The sequence below is a fragment of the Myotis yumanensis genome, unplaced genomic scaffold (genome assembly GCF_028538775.1).
Source record: "Myotis yumanensis isolate MYYU_CA2020_CCGP unplaced genomic scaffold, mMyoYum1.0.hap1 SCAF_7, whole genome shotgun sequence".
Lineage (NCBI taxonomy): Eukaryota > Metazoa > Chordata > Mammalia > Chiroptera > Vespertilionidae > Myotis > Myotis yumanensis.
Window position 1 is genome coordinate 57628777 of NW_027223758.1, and position 19897 is coordinate 57648673.

The window sequence follows — 19897 nt, forward strand, 5'->3', positions numbered from 1 at the left end:
TTTGGGCACTTGTGGGAGGCATCCAATGGATATGTCTCACATCGATGTGTCCCCTTCTTCCCTCCCCTCCACTCTCTCTAAAAAAAAAAAAAAAAAAAAAAAAAAAAAAAAAAAAAAAAAAATCAATGGAAAAAATATCCTCAGGTGAGGATTTAAAAAAAAAATAAAAGTGAGAAAGCCTAACTAAAAGTCTCACCCAAGTAGAACACACTATCCTGTTTTCATACAGAGAAAGGGAGAGAAAGAATATTTGTAATCAAGGCCAGGTTAGTGCAAATACATGAAAGACTAGTTTACATCTGATAAGATAGGTTCTAGATAAAAAAAAATATGGAGAGAGAAGGATATATCTGGAATAAAAAAATAATGTAAAGAGATATAGCTACACTAATAAAAGACAAAGATGCAAATTGACTGTACCTATGTGATGCCCACCAGCCAATCAGGTGTGAGTATGCAAATTAACCCAACAAAGATGGCGGGTTAATTTGCATATGCAGGCGCCAAGCGGGGTGGGGCACTTGCGTCGTTGCCATGGCTATGACGCAGGCGTTCTGCACCACCCTAGCCGCTCTGGGCCTCTGGGCAGCATGGGAAGGCAGAAAGGTGGCTCTGGGCCGGAGCGAAGGCGGTGCTGGCAGCCAGGGGATGGAAGGCCCATTCTTGCACAAATCTTTGTGCATCAGGCCTCTAGTCTATATAATAAAAGCCTAAGTGACCGTTATGGCAGAACAATCAGGACAACCAGTCGCTATGATGTGCACTGATCACCAGGGGGCACATGCTCAACGCAGGAGCTGCCCCCTGGTGGTCAGTGTGTTCCCACAGGGGGAGCGCCACTCAGCCAGAAACTGGGCTCATGGCTGGTGAGCGCAGCAGCAGTGGCAGGAGCCTCTCCCGCCTCTGCAGCAGTGCTAAGGAGCAGAAAGCCGAGTAGTAAGGAACAGCGAGCAGGCAGGTGGTAAGGAGCAAGGGGTCCCAGACTGCAAGAGGAATGTCTGCCGAGGGGTCCCAGTCTAACAGAGGGCGCAGGCCAGGCTGAGGAGACCCCCCCAGTGCACGAATTTTGTGCACTGGGCTACTAGTAGAAATATAATGAACCTAAATATACTCATCACTCATATTAAAGTTACCAAGTATTTACCACACTAGAATCATTTTTGTCTTTTGTATCACATTTCAGGTCTTAGTTCACTTTATTCCTATGTACTTCAGCAGGCATTTCTATTGCCACATCATCAAAATTAACATTTTTAATATTATCTAATAGCTTAGTCCATATATTGATTTCTCTCATTGTCTCAATAATGCCTTTTTAATATTGACTTGTTTAATTCAGGATCCCAACGGGTCCACATATTGAACTTGGTTTTTTGTTTCTTAATCTTCTACAATTTAAAATATTTGAGCAAAACTCTTCCCCCAGTCTCTTTTTAGTTTTTCCTGACATTGATCTGTTGAAGAAATCAAGTAGTTTTTTAAAAAATAATATTTCACATTCTGGGTTTGTCTGCTCTTTTATGGTCTAATTTAGCCTTTAATACAGTTCCTCATGTTGTGGTGACCCCCAACCATAAAATTAATTTCGCTGCTACTTCATAACTGTAATGTTGCTACTGTTATGAATTGTAATGTAAATATCTGATATGCAGTATGTATTTTCATTGTTACAAATTGAACATAATTAAAGCATAGTGATTAATCACAAAAACAATATGTAATTATATATGTGTTTTCCAGTGGTCTTAGGCGACCCATGTGAAAGAGTCGTTCGACCCCCAAAGGGGTCGCGACCCACAGGTTGAGAACCGCTGGACTAAGGGTTTTTAAATTCTTGAGTATTATTAGTTTAGAACTTTTTAGTAGTTTTCTATAGTAAGGTTGGTCTACATTAACTAGTCCATGATTACCTGAAACAGAAATCAGCCTTTTCTCTATTTGTACATTGTGGTGTTGTTTAATTTTATAAAGAACCTTTGTATTTTCATTTTAAAGATACGTAAAATTTTAATGAAACCATTAACTCACTTTTCTAATTCCCATTTTTTGTTTTGTCGAGAAATTTTAGTTTTTTATGTGTTCATTGGCTGTATATTCGTGAGTTCTTGTATTCATGTTTTTTCACTCTTTTTCTCTGCTGATTTTCATCTTGATTTATGAAAGCTTTTTTTTCCTTTTTTTTTTTCTGCTAAGGATGCTAACTCTGTCTCTTCTTGTAACCAATCCCCTAATCCCCCAATTTATAATTTGTCTTAAAATTTTAGAGTTATTCTTTTGGGAAGGGTTATAAAAGATATAATGAGTCTTTAATACAGGTAACCTGCATAGCATGGCTATTTTTACCTCAGTGTTATAAAATAAAATGTTAACCTCTATTTTCTTCTAGTATTTTTATTTTACCTATTTAAATATTTAATGTAGTGAACATGTGTTATGTTAATAAGTTTACTTATATATTGACTCGGAGTAATGTCTTTTGTCTCGGAAGAGTCTGCTGATGTTGAAACCTTTCTAAAATGTCCCAATTATTCACTCGTCGTCCTAGCTGGCATATAATAGCAGAAAAAACAACCTTGTTAAGCAAATAATTTATAGATAGATTTGTGCTTAATTATGAAAAGGCAAAATTTTAAAATATGACAGACAAATGTAGTAATTGTTACAAGATTATATACTATTAGCATTTTCATATTTTTAAAAACTTGATTGGTGCATTTATTTCCTTTGTGTAATAATTCATTTTCTTTATATTATTTTGGGTAGACACTTGGCATTTCACCTGAGGAAAAATTTGTTATTACAACAACAAGTAGGAAAGAAATTACCAGTGATAATTTTGGTAAGCAATGTTAAGTTTATGCTTTTATATTTAATATGCTATAGTACAGCAGTTGCCATCCGGAGGTCCTCGGACCACTGGTGGTCCGTGAGATCTAGAAGGTTGGCGACTGCTGCTCTAGTATATTGTAGAACAATAACTATTTGATTACATAGATAAGCATGAAAAAATGGTTGATGATTTTGGTTACTTTGTTGGTGTGGGGAGGAAACTGTCTATAAGTTCACAGTTTATACAGAAGTCATATTTTTCAAGCAAGGTAATAGAAAAATAGTTGACATCATTTATGGCTACAGAAGATGAGACTTTGCCCAACAGCTAGCCACAGGCCTTCCATGTGGGCCCTTAAGAAGCTAATTCTCCTAATTGGATTGGGTTCTTCCATTATCTTTTCTTACCCAATTGAATTCTAAGACCTTCCAGCTTTTTTGTTTGTTTGTTTTTTAATATATTCTTATTGTTTCTAGAGAGGAAGGAAGAGGGAGAGAGAGACAGACGCATCAAGGATGAGAGAGAATCATCAATCATGCCCCACACTGGGACCGAGCACGTGCCCTGACCAGGAATTGAACCATAACCTACTGGTTCATAGGTTATCGCTCAACCACTGAGCCACACTTGTTGGGCAAGACCTGCCAGATTTTCATGCCTGATTTCCTTTTGAATTTAACCACTCTTCTCCTTTCATGTTGATAACACTCAAATGTAGTTCGTCATCTGATTTCCTGTGATAATTTAAGTTACTAAATTGAGTGTTTCAGATGCATGGAAGTATTTGGGCCTATTTAACTGATATTCTTAACAAAACACAACTGAATTTATAGATTGAGCCATTGTTTGGGGGTTTGCCTGTATCATCTTTAAAGATACTTCATAGAATAGATACAGTTTGCATTTTTAAAATTATAAATTCATGTGTTTCTGATTCTAGCTTTGCACTTAAGATACTACCTTTTGATTACAGATGAAACTGTTAAAGATGGAGTTACTCTATACCTGCTACAGTCAGTCGACCAGTTACTACTAACGGCTACAAAAGAAAGAATTGAATTCCTACCTCACTATGATACACTGGTTAAAAGTGGCATGTATGAGTATTATGCAAGTGAAGGACAAAATCCTTTGCGTAAGTATTCCATTTATACTAATTTTGTTAAACTATTACTCTCCTTTATCCCCTGATTACCTGTCCCATTCCTTTACTTTAAAAAAGTATCTCATTCTAGTTTTTAGGAGACTGTGACAAGTCATTGTGAGCTTCCTTACTTCAAATTCTTCATTACAATATAATTCTTTTCCTACCTGCCATCTTCAGAGTAAAGATACCTCTCCTTTAAAACTAACCTAGTTTTAGAATTCATTCCCTCTCAACTCATAAGAAATCTTGTTTCTACACATTCTTCTATCTCAGTGATTCCCAGTGTGGGGCAATTTGATTTTTAAGTGGGGCAATTTGAGAATGAGTTAACAGTGAATTTTTTGCATTTCTTATGGTTCTAGGGGCCTCTTGTACAGTATATAAATATATATTGTGACATATTTATGCATGTCAGTTCTCTATTATATGTTTTGAAACTTTATTTGCTATTTTTTCATATCATTTCATATTATTGTTATGTTTTTTTACCAATTTCTTAGTGATTTCTTCCTCAGTACTTTAGCTGTCCTTTTATTTTTCTCTTTCATGGATGCCATGTTCTTTGTAAGCTTGTTTAGACCAAGTTATTGGCCTTTTAGACTCCCACCACGTGAGTAGGAATTCACTTTTTAAATAATAAGAATTATATATCACAGCGGGGGGCCTCAGGATTTTAGAGATGCTTAGGTGCTTCATGGCAAAAAAACCGTTGGGAACCACTGCTCTATCTCATGTATAATCTTCACTTTGATTAATTCTTCCTTTTCTCCTATAGACCTCTCAATTGTTTTTACCTTGCCAATTTGTGTAGTTGAGCTGCATGAGTAAATGGTTTGTCTTCTTAATTTCATTTCTTTATTATTTCCTTCCATCTTTATCACTCGCAAGTTTTTATCCTACCTTTGGATTGTTTGCTAGTGATCTTTACAAATTAGTTAACTTAGAGAATTTTTTCTTTTTGGACCCTTCTAATGTGTTTAATGCTACTTAGATGTTCATTATAAACTTCCTTATTGAAAATAGTTTTATTGTATATGCATTATAGTTTGTAGAGAATTAGAAAACATAGATAAGCAAAAAGAACATAAAGAGTATCCATATCTTTTCTACCCAGATATAAATACCACTAATACTTTGGTATGTATCGCTTCAGATCTTTTCATGTTGTTTGTTTTTTCTATTTTAGTGGTTTTATCTGATTTATACTACTTTAACCTACTTTTTTGTTTAAAATAAAATGAACATCTTTAATAATGTCAAATATATGTTTTTAGTGGTTAAACACTATTTAGATAACAATATACTGAACAATGTTCTATTATTAGACATTTAGGTTATTTTAGTGTTTTTTAATTACAAATGACTGAATATTCTTATGACTAAATCATTGTGCACATCCTTACCTTAAGTGCAACTAATATTATCTCTGACATTGTTCCTTTCATACAACAAATACTCTTATTTCTCCAGTCTTAAAAACATCATAATCTTATCCCACCAGCCACTGCCCAGATTTTTGCTTCTGTTTACAGCAAAACCTCTCAAAAGAGTTGACTGTCTTCACTATCAACCGTACCTCTCCTCCCATTCTCTCCTATTCACTATCATGTACTTACTCTTTTAAGGTTATCAGTCACTAAATCCAATGATCAATTTTCAGCTCTGGTTTTACTCAAGGCATCATTTGACACTAGTAGCCCTGCACAAAATTCGTGCACCAGTAGCTTGCTACCACCCTCCTGTAGTTCCCCCCCCCCCCCCACCGCCCCCATAGCTTGCTGCCCTGATGCCTCCTTTAGCTCTCCACTGCCTGCTTGTAGCTCGCTGCCCCACCCTCCTGCTGATCCGTGATCCCGTTGTTACGAGGTTGGTCTTTACGTAACGATCATTTGCGTATTATATAGGATAGTTTATCACTTCTTCCTCCTTAATATAATTTTCACTTGGATTTTGAGAGATCACACTCTATTTTCTTTCTACCACTGACTGCCTTCTCTCTTCTCCTCTTTCCCTACCTTTTTTTGTTTTTTAATTTTTTGAGGTATAATTGACACATCTCCCCACCTTCTTAATGTTGAAATAAGTGCCTCAGGGCTTAGCCCTTAGTCTTATTATCTCCTCTTATTTCCTCACTCAGTGATCCCATCCAATCTTGTGGCTCTAAATACTATACCGTTTTTTATGTCAATGACCCTCAAATGGAGGTTGTGAGAAATGGTCATTTTTAGTTAAAAATTGATAATAATGATAGCCTTATCCCAAATTTTGTCTATCTAGCAATTGTCCATGTGGCATCTCCACTAGAATATCTAAGATGAGAACCCTGATCTGTTCACTAAATCCTATTACTACATAGTTTTCCTATTCAAAGTGATCATTGCTCTGTCCTTTTAGTTGCTAAAGTCAAAAATCAAATTGATTGTCCTTTGTTCATACATTTCATTCAATCTGTCAGAAAATCCTGTTGGCACTGTTTTCTGTATTTATCTAGAAATGACTATTTCTCATCATTTCCATAGCTAACAGTAGGTCTGAGGCACTATCAAATTATCTTTGTTTTCACAGCTCCTCTTGCTTGTTCATTCCACTCTGGTGTCAGCTTTATTCTCAGTTTAGGGCCCTTTGCTTGGTATGCTCTTTCACCAGATAGCCCCTGTCACATTCCCTCGCCCCATTCAAGTCTTGTTTACATGTTATCTTCCTAGCAAAACTTACCTTGATCACCCTATTTAAAATTATAACTATGTTCCCTCTATGCCTTACTGTTCTTTATTTCTCTTCTCTGCTCTTTCTATTCTCCATAGCATATTTTACCTTCTAAGATGTTAAATAATTTTCTTATTTATTATAATTATATTTGATTTCCCACCTTTCTTCACTAGAATGTTAACTCCACTAGAACTGGATTTTTGTCTGTTGTGTTCAGTTCACAGCACAATGCCTGGCAAATAGTGGGTCCTTAAATTCTTTCTCTGGGGATCAATTTCTAAATGTACAATCATGGACTCAATAGATATGTTCATTTCTATGACTTTTGATAGAAATTAATTACCATACAGATTGGTTTTAACCAGTTTTCATTCCTATCATCATTATATGAATAAGCAGGGAATCTCACTGTTTAAACTCTTGCTTTGATTTTTGTGACTTTATATTATACTAGAGGCCGATGCACGAAATTCGTGCAAGAGTAGGCCTTCTTTCCCCTAGCTGCCGTCACCAGCTCCCCTCTGGCACACGGGACCCGGGCTTCCCTCCGGCCGCCGGCAGGCACCCAGGACCCAGGCTTCCCTCACAGCCCCAACTTCATCCAGAAGGTCGTCTGGAAAGTCGTTTGGCTGTCCAGTCTAATTAGCATATTATGCTTTTATTATTATAGATTCCTGGGTCTTTCCCTGATTCTCTTTCCTTTGCCTTTGGTGTTACCTCGGGTTATTCTTTACTGTATGGTAGACATCTCTTCAGTCATGCTGATCTTTTCTTTTTATGCTTTTCTCTTAACTACTGATCCAAGCTTTAACTATTCTATGTCAGTAGAGCAAAAATATCTGTAGCTATCTTTATTCTCCCAATTAAGTGCGATATCTGCTCCAGCTCCCTTTGGAGCTCCTTTACTCATTGAACTTGATATAGTGGTGGGGCATTGCCTCCAAAACTGAATTTTTCTTTCCTCCCTCTAAATTTTCCCTTTATGGGAAATATGACTGACCAATTGTACAGTGTTCTGGAGCAAACACCCAAAACTGTCTTGGATTTCTTTCTTTTTTTTCTCCTTTTATTTATAATCTAGTACTAAATTGTATTCATTTCTTTCTTCCAAATTACTCTTAACTCTTTTTTTCTTCTCATTTCCTACAGTGTTCCTTTTCGATTTTTTTAAAGTTATTACCCTTAACCAGATTCTTATACATATCTTACTTCTAGCTAATTTATAAACATAGCCGTTCTCTAAGTGTTCAGAGTGTGGAAGGGCTTTCTGGAGTGTTACTTTGTGGATTAATTACAGCTTTAATTGTATTAAGCTTCAAAGGAAGTAAGAGACAGACATTTGCTATGCTCTTTTTTCTAATAAAGGAAATAAAAGTGAGAAATAATTTGAGTAGTGACCTTGAAGAAAGAATATTTGGAACAAAGCAGAGCCAGTGATCATGGAACATCCAGTTGGTTGTATAGTAGGAAATCAATAGCAGTTCTGTGTCAGCTAACCAGACATGTTCTGCTGCTTGACAAGTTGCTGTCATAAGATTTCTATATCTAAATTAGCTATTAATACACACATTTAGCGTTGCTCTATACTTGCCTCCATAACTCTGTATGTACTTACTTTAGACTTCTTCATGATGTGATTACATACCACAGAGTACTTACTACTGGATTTTTATTGTAAAAGTCTTCTGTCTCTTATGTCTGTATGTCTGTCTTTAGATTATTAACTCTGTGAGGTCAGGAATCGTGGTTGGCTGACTCATGCCATATAATGCTATCTAAGTACTAGTTGATGACTGCTTTTTTATGCTGGTGGTGATTGGTGATGATGCCTTTAATTATGTATTGCATCATTAGGATCAGGATAATACTTTAATTCTAGTTATTTTGGAAATAAAAGTGATGGCTGAAGGTACTTCAGAATTTCTTCGATGAAATTTTATATGAAGTATTTGGAAGGGAAAATTAAAGCAGTAATGTTTTCTCATTCTTTTCCAGCATTTGCTCTTGCAGAATTAATTGACAATTCATTGTCTGCTACTTCTCGTAACACTGGGATTAGAAAAATACAGATCAAATTGGTAAGAAAACAATACTATTAAGCAATTCAGCTTTTCCTTTTATAAAAGTAGTACAGGTTAATTGGGGGAAAAAGTAAAAAATAAAGAAATAATTATCTGATATCTCTTCATCTAATGTTAAAATTTTCACATGCCCTTTTTTCTGTGCATATGTGTGATTATAGTATACATTTTGTTGTTTGTGATCTTCTTTACTTCAACAGTAAGTACATTGCCATATCATGAATATTATGCAATATAATATACCATAGCTGCAGGTTAGTTTATTGGCTATGATATAAATTATATTATAACATAAAATCTATATAAAAGCCTAATATGCAAAGTGTCCCCTCGGGAGTTCGACTGGGAGTTCAATCGCTCGCTATGATGTGTGCTGACCACCAGGGGTGGTGTGGAATGAAGAAAGGCCCTGGTCGGCGGCCTGCAGCTGGGGAAGGGAGGCCCCGTCCGGCAGCCAGCAGCCCCTAGGGACCCTGTCCGTGCACGAATTTTATGCACTGGGCCTCTAGTATAATATAATACAAATCAGCCTACTATTATTGCATATTTAGGTTTTTTTCTGTGTTTTAGCCATTGTAAGCAATGCTGAGAGGATAAACATCCTTATAAGTCTTTGTATGCATCTCTGATTAATTCATCAAGGTAAATATAAGAAATGAAATTTCTGGATTAAAGGACATGAAGAATTCTAAGACTTTTGATTTATACAGCTGAAGTGCCTTTAAGAAAGTTGTATTAATTTATAATTCCACCAGAAATGTATGAGTGAGCCCATTGAATCATTTTCCTATATTTAACTTTTCATGTTTTTAATATTGATTTGACTTTTTCTGTCTTTTTGAACTTGTTTTACTTTATAGCATTTTGATGAAACACAAGGAAAACCTGCTGTTGCAGTGATAGATAATGGAAGAGGAATGACCTCTAAACAGCTTAATAACTGGGCTGTGTATAGGCTGTCCAAGTTTACAAGGCAAGGAGATTTTGAAAGGTTAGAAAACATTACTCACTTTTTTATGGGCAGCTGGGTATTTTAATAAGGATAAGAACTCATATTTCTTTAGTTATACATGATACATTGGAGGTTTTGATGTTAACATTTAGATTTTTATATTATAGAATTTTTATGATCAAAACTTAGTTTAGAAATTGTCAAAACTACATAAATCATATTGTGCCTGTTCATTGAACAATTGTTTTTGCATTTTCTGAAGTATGTAGGAGTTATTTTGATATGTTGAGTACTTTGAGGCATTTCCCTTTTTTGTTACTAAGTTTGATGGAAGTTGTGTAGCCTCTGGAGGAGTAGAATGGTTTTAAAATAGGCATTAGAAATCACTAATAACACTTAAAAATGTCTAAATGTCTAACGTATGTATTTCTGTTGAGCTCTATTACTCTACTTTTGGGTCTTATTATTCTACTTTTGGGGCTCTGCATTACGAAACATTTACAACTGCTAGGAAATAGAATCTAGTCAGGAGTTTACATCAGAATGTGTTTGTAAAAAATATCCTGAATAAAATGTTGTAGAGGAAACAAAATATACTAGAAACTCTCAGGAATATAATAATTCAGGTCTTTGGGATATTAACTCAATTCTAGTAAGCAATAATCCACAAGTCTTTTGATATTTAAGCTATGTTGTGTACTTTAGGAAACATACTTGGGAAGATCTATTGGCATTCTTATTAAGTAGTTAGTAGTTGTTCATGTCCTGTTTTGGTATTTCTTATGTAAAGGAAAGTCGCCCAAATTTAAGGATTAATCTCAATAACGTGAGGGCAACTTACTCTTAGAGGTGCTTGCAGCATTCATTGTTCCTGCATGGGTGGGCAGGACACGGAGAACCAGGGACTTCTCTGGTTCAGGGAAGCCATTGCTTTTTGCTCCGTCCTGGTGATTCCCAGAGGCCCTGCCCCACCAATTTACAACCCCATCCAAGCTGTGCTCATCGACTTTTGCATATGAATGGCCTGTCCTTTTGCCTAAAACAAACTGCAGCTGGGTCAGAGAGCCCCAGAGATTCCAAAAGAAGGCCCACTACCTGGCAGTAGCAGTGGCCTTGCTTCACAGCTAGGCCTCGTCTGGGCACTTCCAAACCCCATACAAAGAGGAGGAATCTGCAGATGTCTCTGTAGCCCTGTTGGGCAGCCCCAGACAGTGCCTGACCTTGCACCCCCTTAGAGATGATAACGGATTACAACTCTTCACATCCATAAGAGACACACTCAAGGAGCAGACTCAGTGAGCACCAAAGCCCTACTGAAGCAAGTCCTACCCCATAAGGGTGTTTCACAAATGAAAGAAATGGATGAAAGCAAAATACTAGATACAGAGTTCAAAACCACGGTTATAAGATTACTCAAGAATCTAGAAACCTCGGAGAAATTTGGTGAGACCCTCAAGGATATGAAAAAAGACCAATCAGAAATTAAGCATACACTGACTGAAATAAAGAATAATATGCAGAGATCCAACAGCAGATGCGAGGATCCCAAGAATTAAGTCAAAGATTTGAAATACGAAGAAGCAAAAAACACCCAACCGGAAAAGCAAAAAGCAAAAAGAATCCAAAATATGAAGATAGTGTAAGGAGCCTCTGGGACAACTTCAAGCGTACCAACATTCAAATTATGGGGGTGCCAGAAGAATCGAGAGGGCAAGATATTGAAAACCTATTTGAAGAAATAATGACAGAAAACTTCCCCTACCTGGTGAAAGAAATTGACTTACAAGTCCAGGAAGCGCAGAGAACCCCAAACAAGAGGAATCTAAAGAGGACCACACCAAGACACATCATAATTAAAATGCCAAGGGCAAAAGACAAAGAGAGAATCTTAAAAGCAGCAAGAGAAAAACAGTTAGTTACCTACAAGGGAGTACCCTTACGACTGTCAGCTGATTTCTCAACAGAAACTATGCAGGCCAGAAGGGAGTGGCAAGAAATATACAAAGTGATGAATAGCAAGAACCTACAACCAAGATACTCTATCCAGCAAAGCTATCATTCAGAATTGAAGGTCAGATAAAGAGCTTCACAGTCAAGAAAAAGCTAAAGGAGTTCATCACCACCAAACCAGTATTATATGAAATGCTGAAGAGTATTCTCTAAGAAGAGGAAGAAAAAGGTAAAGATAAAAATTATAAACAAAGTGACAACAAATACATATCTATCAACAAGTTAATTTAAAAATCGAGTGAATAAAAAATCTGAAGAACAGAATAAACTGGTGAATATTATAGAATCAGGGGCATAGAAAGGGAGTGGACTGACAATTCTTGGGGGGGGGGGGGAAGAGGGTGTGGGGGCTACAGGAAGAGATTGGACAAAAATCTTATACCTATGGTCGAGGATAATGGGGGGGTGGTAAGGGCATGGGGTGGGGTGGGAACCGGGTGAAGGGGAGCTATGGGGGAAACAAAGAGGAACAACTGTAATAATCTGAACAATAAAGATTTATTCAAAAAAATTAAATTATAATTTACAAGGTAATGACAAATTGTTTTTCCAAAATGATTGTATCTAATCTAATAAAGGACAAATAGGGTAATTAACCATACCTCCGACACGCTTCCTATTGGCTAATCAGGGCGATATGCAAATTAACTGCCAACCAAGATGGTGGCTGGCAACCAGGCAGCTGAAGCGAACAAGAGGCTTGGTTGCCCTGGCGATGGAGGAAGCCAAGGTTCCCCGCCTGCTGCAGCCCAGCTCTGAGCTCCGGATGCAACAATGTTTCAATTATAGAGGCTAAACAAACCCCAGATCCCTGCTTTCAGCCAGCCAGCCTTGGAGCTGGAGCTGCAACAGTGTTTCAATTATAGAAGCCAAACAAACCCAGATACCTGCTTTCAGCAGCGGAGGCCTCAAGCTGGAGCCAGCCTCAGAGCTAAAGCCGGCTCTCAGCTCCAGTGACAGCCATAGAGGGTAAATAAATCCCAAAATAAAAAAAGAAAGAAAAAAAGGAGAGGTTGGGAGCTTCAGTCGCCCGCCAGCCTGAAAACGGCCCTCAGCCCCTCACCCAAACTGGCCAGGCACCCCAGTGGGGACCCCCACCCTGAAGGGTGTGTGACCAGCTGCACACAGCCATCATCCCTTCATCCAGGCTGGCCAGGCACCCAAGCGGGACCCCCACCCTGATCCGGGACACCCTACAGGGCAAACCAGCCAGCCCCCACCCGTGCACCAGGCCTCTATCCTATGTAGTAAAAGGGTAATATGCAAACTGACCCTAACAGAAAGGTAGACCCTAGCAGAAAGACTGGGAATGACTGGTCACTGTGACACACACTGACCACCAGGGGGCAGACGCTCAAGGCAGGAGCTGCCCTCTGGTGGTCAGGGCACTCTCACATGGGAGGAGCTCTGCTCAGCCACAAGTCAGGCTGATGGCTGCCAGTACAGTGGTGGTGGTAGGAGCCTCTCCTGCCTCCTCAGCAGCGCTAAGGATGTCTGACCAACTTAGATCTGCTCCCCGCTGGCAAGTGGACATCCCCCGAGGGCTGCCGGGCTGCCAGAGGAATGTCTGATTGCCAGCTTAGGCCCAATCCCCTGGGGAGCAGGCCTAAGTCAGCAAGTGGTCATCCCCTGAGGGGTCCCAGACTGCCAGAGGGCACAGGCCGGGTTGAGGGACCTCTCCCGCTCCGAGTGCACAAATTTTTGTGCACCAGGCCTCTAGTTAATTTATACTTCTACAACTTAAATTCACTTAGGAAAACATTTGGGTCTGATAGTTTTTTTGTGGGAGGAACTTTAAACTATTGCTTTGATTTCTTTCAGAGTCTTAGAAGAATATTTAGACTATTTCTTACTTATTTAGTTTTGGTAAGTCAGTTTACTAGGAGTTAATCTTGTTTCATTAAATTTTCAAGTTTATTACCATATGATTGCTGGTAATGTTTTTCAAAGAACAGGTGTTCACTTTGATGAATTTTCTTTGTCATTTTTCTGTTTTCAAATTAATTGATTTCTGCTTTTATCTCTATTATGTCCTTTGAGTTTATTTTGCTGTTTGTAGAATCTTGATATGGAATCTTAAGATAATTGATTTGAGACCATTTCTAAGATGAATATTTTATGTTGTAAATTTTCTTCTCCGAACTACTTTTGCTGCATCGCACAAGTTTTGATATGCTTTATTTTCACTTTCATTTTCAGTGTAATTTTTATTTTCCTTGCAACTTGCTCTTTGATCCATGGATTGTTTTAAGAATGTGTTGTTCAGTTTCCAAGTGGTCTCAGTAGATTTTCTTGTTGGTATTTTGATTTCTAGTTTGATCTCAGTATAGTCAGAGAACATAATCTTTATGCTTTCAGTTCTGTTAGATTTCTTGAGGTTTGGTTTGTGTACTAGGATATGGTTTATTTTGGTGACTTTTCTATGTGTCCTTGGAAAGAATGTGTATTTTGCTGCTATTGGGAGGAATGTTCTGTGAATGTCAGTTACATTCAATTGGTTAATAATATTTTCAGTTCTTTGATATCAATACAGATTTTCTGTGTAATGGTGACTAAGAGGAGAGGTATTGAAGTCCACTGTTTATTTGCAGGTTTATGTTTTTAGTTCTCTAAATTTTTGCTCTGCATAATTTGAACCTGTGTTTTTTTGTGTATACATAAGGTTGTTATGACTTCTCGATGGATTGACCCTTTTATCATTATGTAATACTATTTGTCTCTGGTAATTGTCTTGCTCTAAAGCAGTGATGGCGAACCTATGACACGCGAACTCATTTTTTTGGTTGATTTTCCTTTGTTAAGTGGCATTTTTCTTTGTTAAATGGCATTTAAATATATAAAATAAATATCAAAAATATAAATCTTTGTTTTACTATGGTTGCAAATATCAAAAAATTTCTATATGTGACACGGCACCAGAGTTAAGTTAGGGTTTTTCAAAATGCTGACACGCCGAGCTCAAAAGGTTCGCCTCAAAATATAGGCAAGATCTCTAGGGACATCATTGGCCAATATGAGAAATAAATAGAATTTGGAGTGAGACTGGAACCATTATTACACTAAACGGAAAGGTTAGAGAGCAGATGTGACACAGCTGTAAAGAATTAGAGAATATAAAGATACATTCAAATAACTTACCAATAAGAAACAACAATAGAAAAAAAGGAATGAAAAATATCAAGTGGGTCTAACAGATATGAACGACTGAAGGAAAATATCACACACAGTTTAAGTGTAGTTCTAGAAAAAGAAGAGAATCGATAATAGCTGATTCTCTTAAACCACTAAATGATGGGGCTCTACAAATTCAGACCAAAAAAAACCCAAACAGGATACATAAAAAGAAATCCATAGCACAGTGAACACCAAAACAAAACAGATGAACTAGAAAACAGGCTGAGATATAAAACAAGTTAGCAGGCTTTGACAGCAACAGTATCAGATGGTGGAATATTATCTCCAAAGTGCACAGGGAAAATCTGTCAGCCTAGAATTGTGAACTAGAGCTAAATAAAGAATTTACAGATAAAAACCAAAGGAATTTACCATTAAGATATTGACTCTAAAGCATATTTTATGTGATATTTGTAGCTACTCCATCTTTTGTTTCATTCATGTTTGCATGGTATATCTTTCCTCATACGTTTTCTTTTTCCCTCCATGCATCATTTTCTTTTAAACTATCTATGTCACTATGTCATCATATTTGAAATTAATTTCTTGTAGACAACATATAGTTGCTGGTAACCACTATTCTACTTTCTGTCTCAATGAATTTGCCTATTCTAGGTACCTCATTTAAGAAGAATCATACATTTGCCATTTTATATCTGGTTTCTTTCACTTAACAATGTTTTCACGGTTTATTCGTATTGTAGAATCCTTCTGAACTTCATTTTTTTTTATGGCTGTAGTACAGCTAACTACACTTTGTTTTTCATTTGATTGATTGATTTAGAGAGGATGGGAGAGGGAGAGAGAGATAAAAACATCAATGCTGAGAGAGAATCATTGATCGGCTGCCTCCTGCACCGCCCCCCCCCCCCCCCCCCCCCCCCCCCCCCACACACACACACACACACTGAGGATCAAGCCTGCAACCGGGGCATGTGCCCTGACCAGGAATCAAACTGCAACACTCAACCACTGAGCCATACCAGCTGAGCATGACATTTTAAATGTACTGAAATTTTTGTTGTGGTTGTTAATCCTCACTTGAGGATATTTTTCCATTGATTTTTTTTAGAGAGATTGGAAGGGATGATGAGAGACAGAGTATCACTGATGTGAGAGAGACACATCTACTGGTTGCCTCCTGCATGCACCCCAACCAGGGCCAGGGATACAGCCTGCAACCGAGAGACATGCTCTTGACCAGAATCAAACCGAAGACCCTTCAGTCCTTGGGCTGATGCTCTATCCATTGAGCTAAACTAGCTGGGGCTGAAATTTTTAAAAATATGTTTTTATTGACTTTTATAGAGAGAGCAAAGGAGAGGGATAGAGAAATAGAAACATCGAACAGAGAGAAAAACTTCATCAATCGACTACCTCCTGCATATCTCCCTCCCCGCCATGTTAAAGAATTTGGAACATTAGCTCTGACCACTTCCTCTCCAAAATAATACTTTTGTTGTCTAGTATTTCAAGTCTGTCTTTTTAGAAATCTCACAATTTATACACAGCATTTTTTTTCAAACAACACATTTTAAAAGTTACCTTTGTACTTACCATGTTAAGGTAATCTTCCATATCAGATGTGCTATGACCGTTGACATAAAACTATCTGCTTGAGTCAATTTTTATTTACTCACATATTTACCATTTCTGGTGGTCTTCATTCCTTTGTGTAAATCTTATCATCATTTTTATGCCTGAAGGTCTTTCAATAGTTTTTATAAATCAACTTTGCTCTTGATGAATTTTTCAGCTTTTGTGTGTGTGATAAAATTTGTATTTTCCCCTCTGTCTCCTGCTCCATTAAAGGTGTTTTTTTTTTTGTTTTTTTTGCTGCATATAGAAATTTAGATTGAGTTTGTTAAAAATTTCAATACATTGTCCAGCCAGTGTTGCTCAGTGGTTGAGCATCGACCCATGAACCAAGAGGTCGCTGGTTCAATTCCTGGTCAGGGCACATGCCCTGGTTGCTGGCTCGATCCTCAGCTTGTAGAAACATTCCTTTAGAGTCACTATCTTAATGGTAAATTCCTTTGGTTTTTATCTGTAAATTCTTTATTTAGCTCTAGTTCACAATTCTAGGCTGACAGATTTTCCCTGTGCACTTTGGAGATAATATTCCACCATCTGATACTGTTGCTGTCAAAGCCTGCTAACTTGTTTTATATCTCAGCCTGTTTTCTAGTTCATCTGTTTTGTTTTGGTGTTCACTGTGCTATGGATTTCTTTTTATGTATCCTGTTTGGGGTTTTTTGTTCTGAATCTGTAGAGCCCCATCTTTTAGTGCAGGGGTCCTCAAACTTTTTAAACAGGGGGCCAGTTCACTGTCCCTCAGACCTTTGGAGGGCCGGACTATAGTTTTAAAAAAAACTATGAACAAATTCCTATGCACACTGCACATATCTTATTTTGAAGTAAAAAAATAAAACGGGAACAAATACAATATTTGTATTTGCATGTGGCCCACGGGCCGTAGTTTGAGGACCCCTGTTTTAGTGGTTCAAGAGAATCAGCTGTTATCGATTCTCTCCTTTTTCTAGAACTACACTTAAACTGTGTGTGATATTTTCCTTTAGTCGTTCATATCTGTTAGACCCACTTGATATTTTTCATTCCTTTTTTTCTGTTGTTTCTTATTGGTAAGTTATTTAAATGTATCTTTATATTCTCTAATTCTTTACAGCTGTGTCACATCTGCTCTCTAACCTTTCCGTTTAGTGTAATAGTGGTTCCAGTCTCACTCCAAATTCTATTTATTTCTCATATTGGCCAATGATGTCCCTAGAGATCTTGCCTATATTTTGAGGAAACAGGGATGTCTCCTCTCCAGTGAGGTGCCAGTAGGAGGTTCACTTAGAGTTCTTCATTTGTCATGATACATGGAACTAAGACTCCCTTTGCTATAATTTCCATTATTCTTCAGACTATATTTTAATGAGTTTTGAAGCAGTAAACAGTTTTGAAGGAAAGTTTATAGAGGTATAGGTAGGTAGGTAGATATTTAGTTCTGTTTGCCGAGAGATTTTTCTGACTTAACTAGACCCAAGAATTTGCATTTCGTAGAGTATGCAGTTGATGCTAATGTAGCTGGTCTGGTGAATAAACTTTGAGAACCTCTGTCAGTGGTTGGAAAACTCATTAGTCAACAGAGCCAAATATCAACAGTACTTCTTCAAAATAGACTCGCCCAGGCTGAAAACCGACTTCTGCGCATGGGCCACGAAGTTTCAATCGCACTGTACGTGCGCCCGCACGTGGTATTTTGTGGAAGAGCCACACTCAAGGGGCCAAAGAGCCGCATGTGGCTCACGAGCCGCAGTTTGCCGACCACGGGAGATGATGTCTCGATTTCTGGCTCTGATTCTTTTATCTTTGAAGAGGGCATCGTTTGGCTTGGGGATCATTTTATTAACACTTAATAAAAGTGCTGTGACAGCTTCTTTTTGTGCCTAAGTAGCTGGTTTAAAATCACTGCATTAATTTAATGTTTTATTTTAGTGATCATTCAGGATATGTTCGACCAGTACCAGTGCCACGCAGTTTAAATAGTGATATTTCCTATTTCGGCGTTGGGGGCAAGCAGGCTGTTTTCTTTGTTGGACAATCAGCCAGAGTGAGTAAAAACTTTCTTGTAAAGAAAGTTGATCAGACTATTTTGAGGTTGACTCTAAATGTTTTAATCAGTTTAACTTTTATTCATGTTTAAAGCACTCTTCTTAATATTTAACAGATGATAAGCAAACCTGCAGACTCCCAAGATGTTCATGAGCTTTTGCTTTCTAAAGAAGATTTTGAGAAGAAGGAGAAAAATAAAGAGTCAATATATAGTGGATTTATTAGAAACAGAAAGGTACACTACATTTTAACTCAATTGTAAATGTATTACTTTGTATGGATGATAGGACAAGAATATTTTTCCTAATTCTATCTAAGATACTAATGTAGCTTTAAAAAACTTGAAGGTATGGCATTTACAATTAAATTACTTTAATTTTATTCTTTTTCTCTTTAATCATGTGAATAGCAAAAGTGATTATTTATGTGTTTTCTCAGGCTGGAAGTTTTTAGACAACAAATTTTTTTGTAAAGCTGAGTGAGCCTCCTCGAAAGTGCTCATAAGATTGTAAACTTTTTTCCTTGCACTGACTGAGTTTTTAAATCTTTGTTGTATAATCACAGAACTAGAATGGAAAACGGATAGAATAATAGACTTTTAGGAAATCAGAGCTTTAGAGAAAGTAATGAGCAGTTCATTTCTGTTAGAAATTTGCTTTCAAATTCTCATTTTAATAAGTAGAATGTTAATAAAATTGAATCTTGATCATGTACATGATATTTATTATACTAGTATTCAATTTTTTCACCGTTCAAAACACTTTAGAATTTTCAATTTTAAAATCTTTATTTTAAAGTAATTTTGAGGTTTTTAAGAATTATTGTCTAATTCTAAAACTATATAAAAATTTTAAAGAAAATATTAAAGAAGTAAAAAATCTCAAATGCCATTAAAAGGTACTTAATGTTTAGTTGAATTTTCTTCTAGTCTAACTTTTTTATTATATATAGTTTGAACCCAAATTTTTTAAAATTAACATTTTAAATTAAACACACTTTAAATAGCTTCATGGTATTTCTTGGACTGAATGTACTATATCTTTTTTTTTTTTTTTTTTTTTAATTAAATTTTTATTGTTCAGATTACATTTGTTCCTCTTCCCCCCCCCATAACTCCCCTCCTTCCAGTTCCCCGCCCCACCCTCCGCCCTCACTCCCCACCCACTGTCCTCATCCATAGGTGCACAATTTTTGTCCAGTCTCTTCCCGAATCTCCCATTCCCCTTACCCCCCCAAAAATAGTCAGTCCATTCCCTTTCTATGTCCCTGATTCATTATAATCACCAGTTCATTCTGTACATCAGATTATTTATTCACTTGATTCTTAGATTCACTTGTTGATAGATGCATGTTTGTTGTTCACAATTTGTATCTTT

The 19897-nt window shown here is 37.1% G+C and overlaps 1 protein-coding gene across 2 annotated transcripts in view; it reads left to right on the forward strand.

Moving 5' to 3' along the window:
• The window catches only part of SMCHD1 (structural maintenance of chromosomes flexible hinge domain containing 1), a 152621-nt gene that overhangs the window by 15013 nt on the left and 117711 nt on the right, over window positions 1–19897 (forward strand). For both annotated transcript variants that reach the window (XM_070420560.1, XM_070420559.1), the window contains exons 2-7: window positions 2764–2839; window positions 3804–3965; window positions 8682–8764; window positions 9628–9758; window positions 18405–18519; window positions 18637–18756. In XM_070420560.1, the coding sequence (XP_070276661.1) occupies window positions 2764–2839; window positions 3804–3965; window positions 8682–8764; window positions 9628–9758; window positions 18405–18519; window positions 18637–18756 (687 nt within the window). The remainder of the gene's footprint in view (window positions 1–2763; window positions 2840–3803; window positions 3966–8681; window positions 8765–9627; window positions 9759–18404; window positions 18520–18636; window positions 18757–19897) is intronic.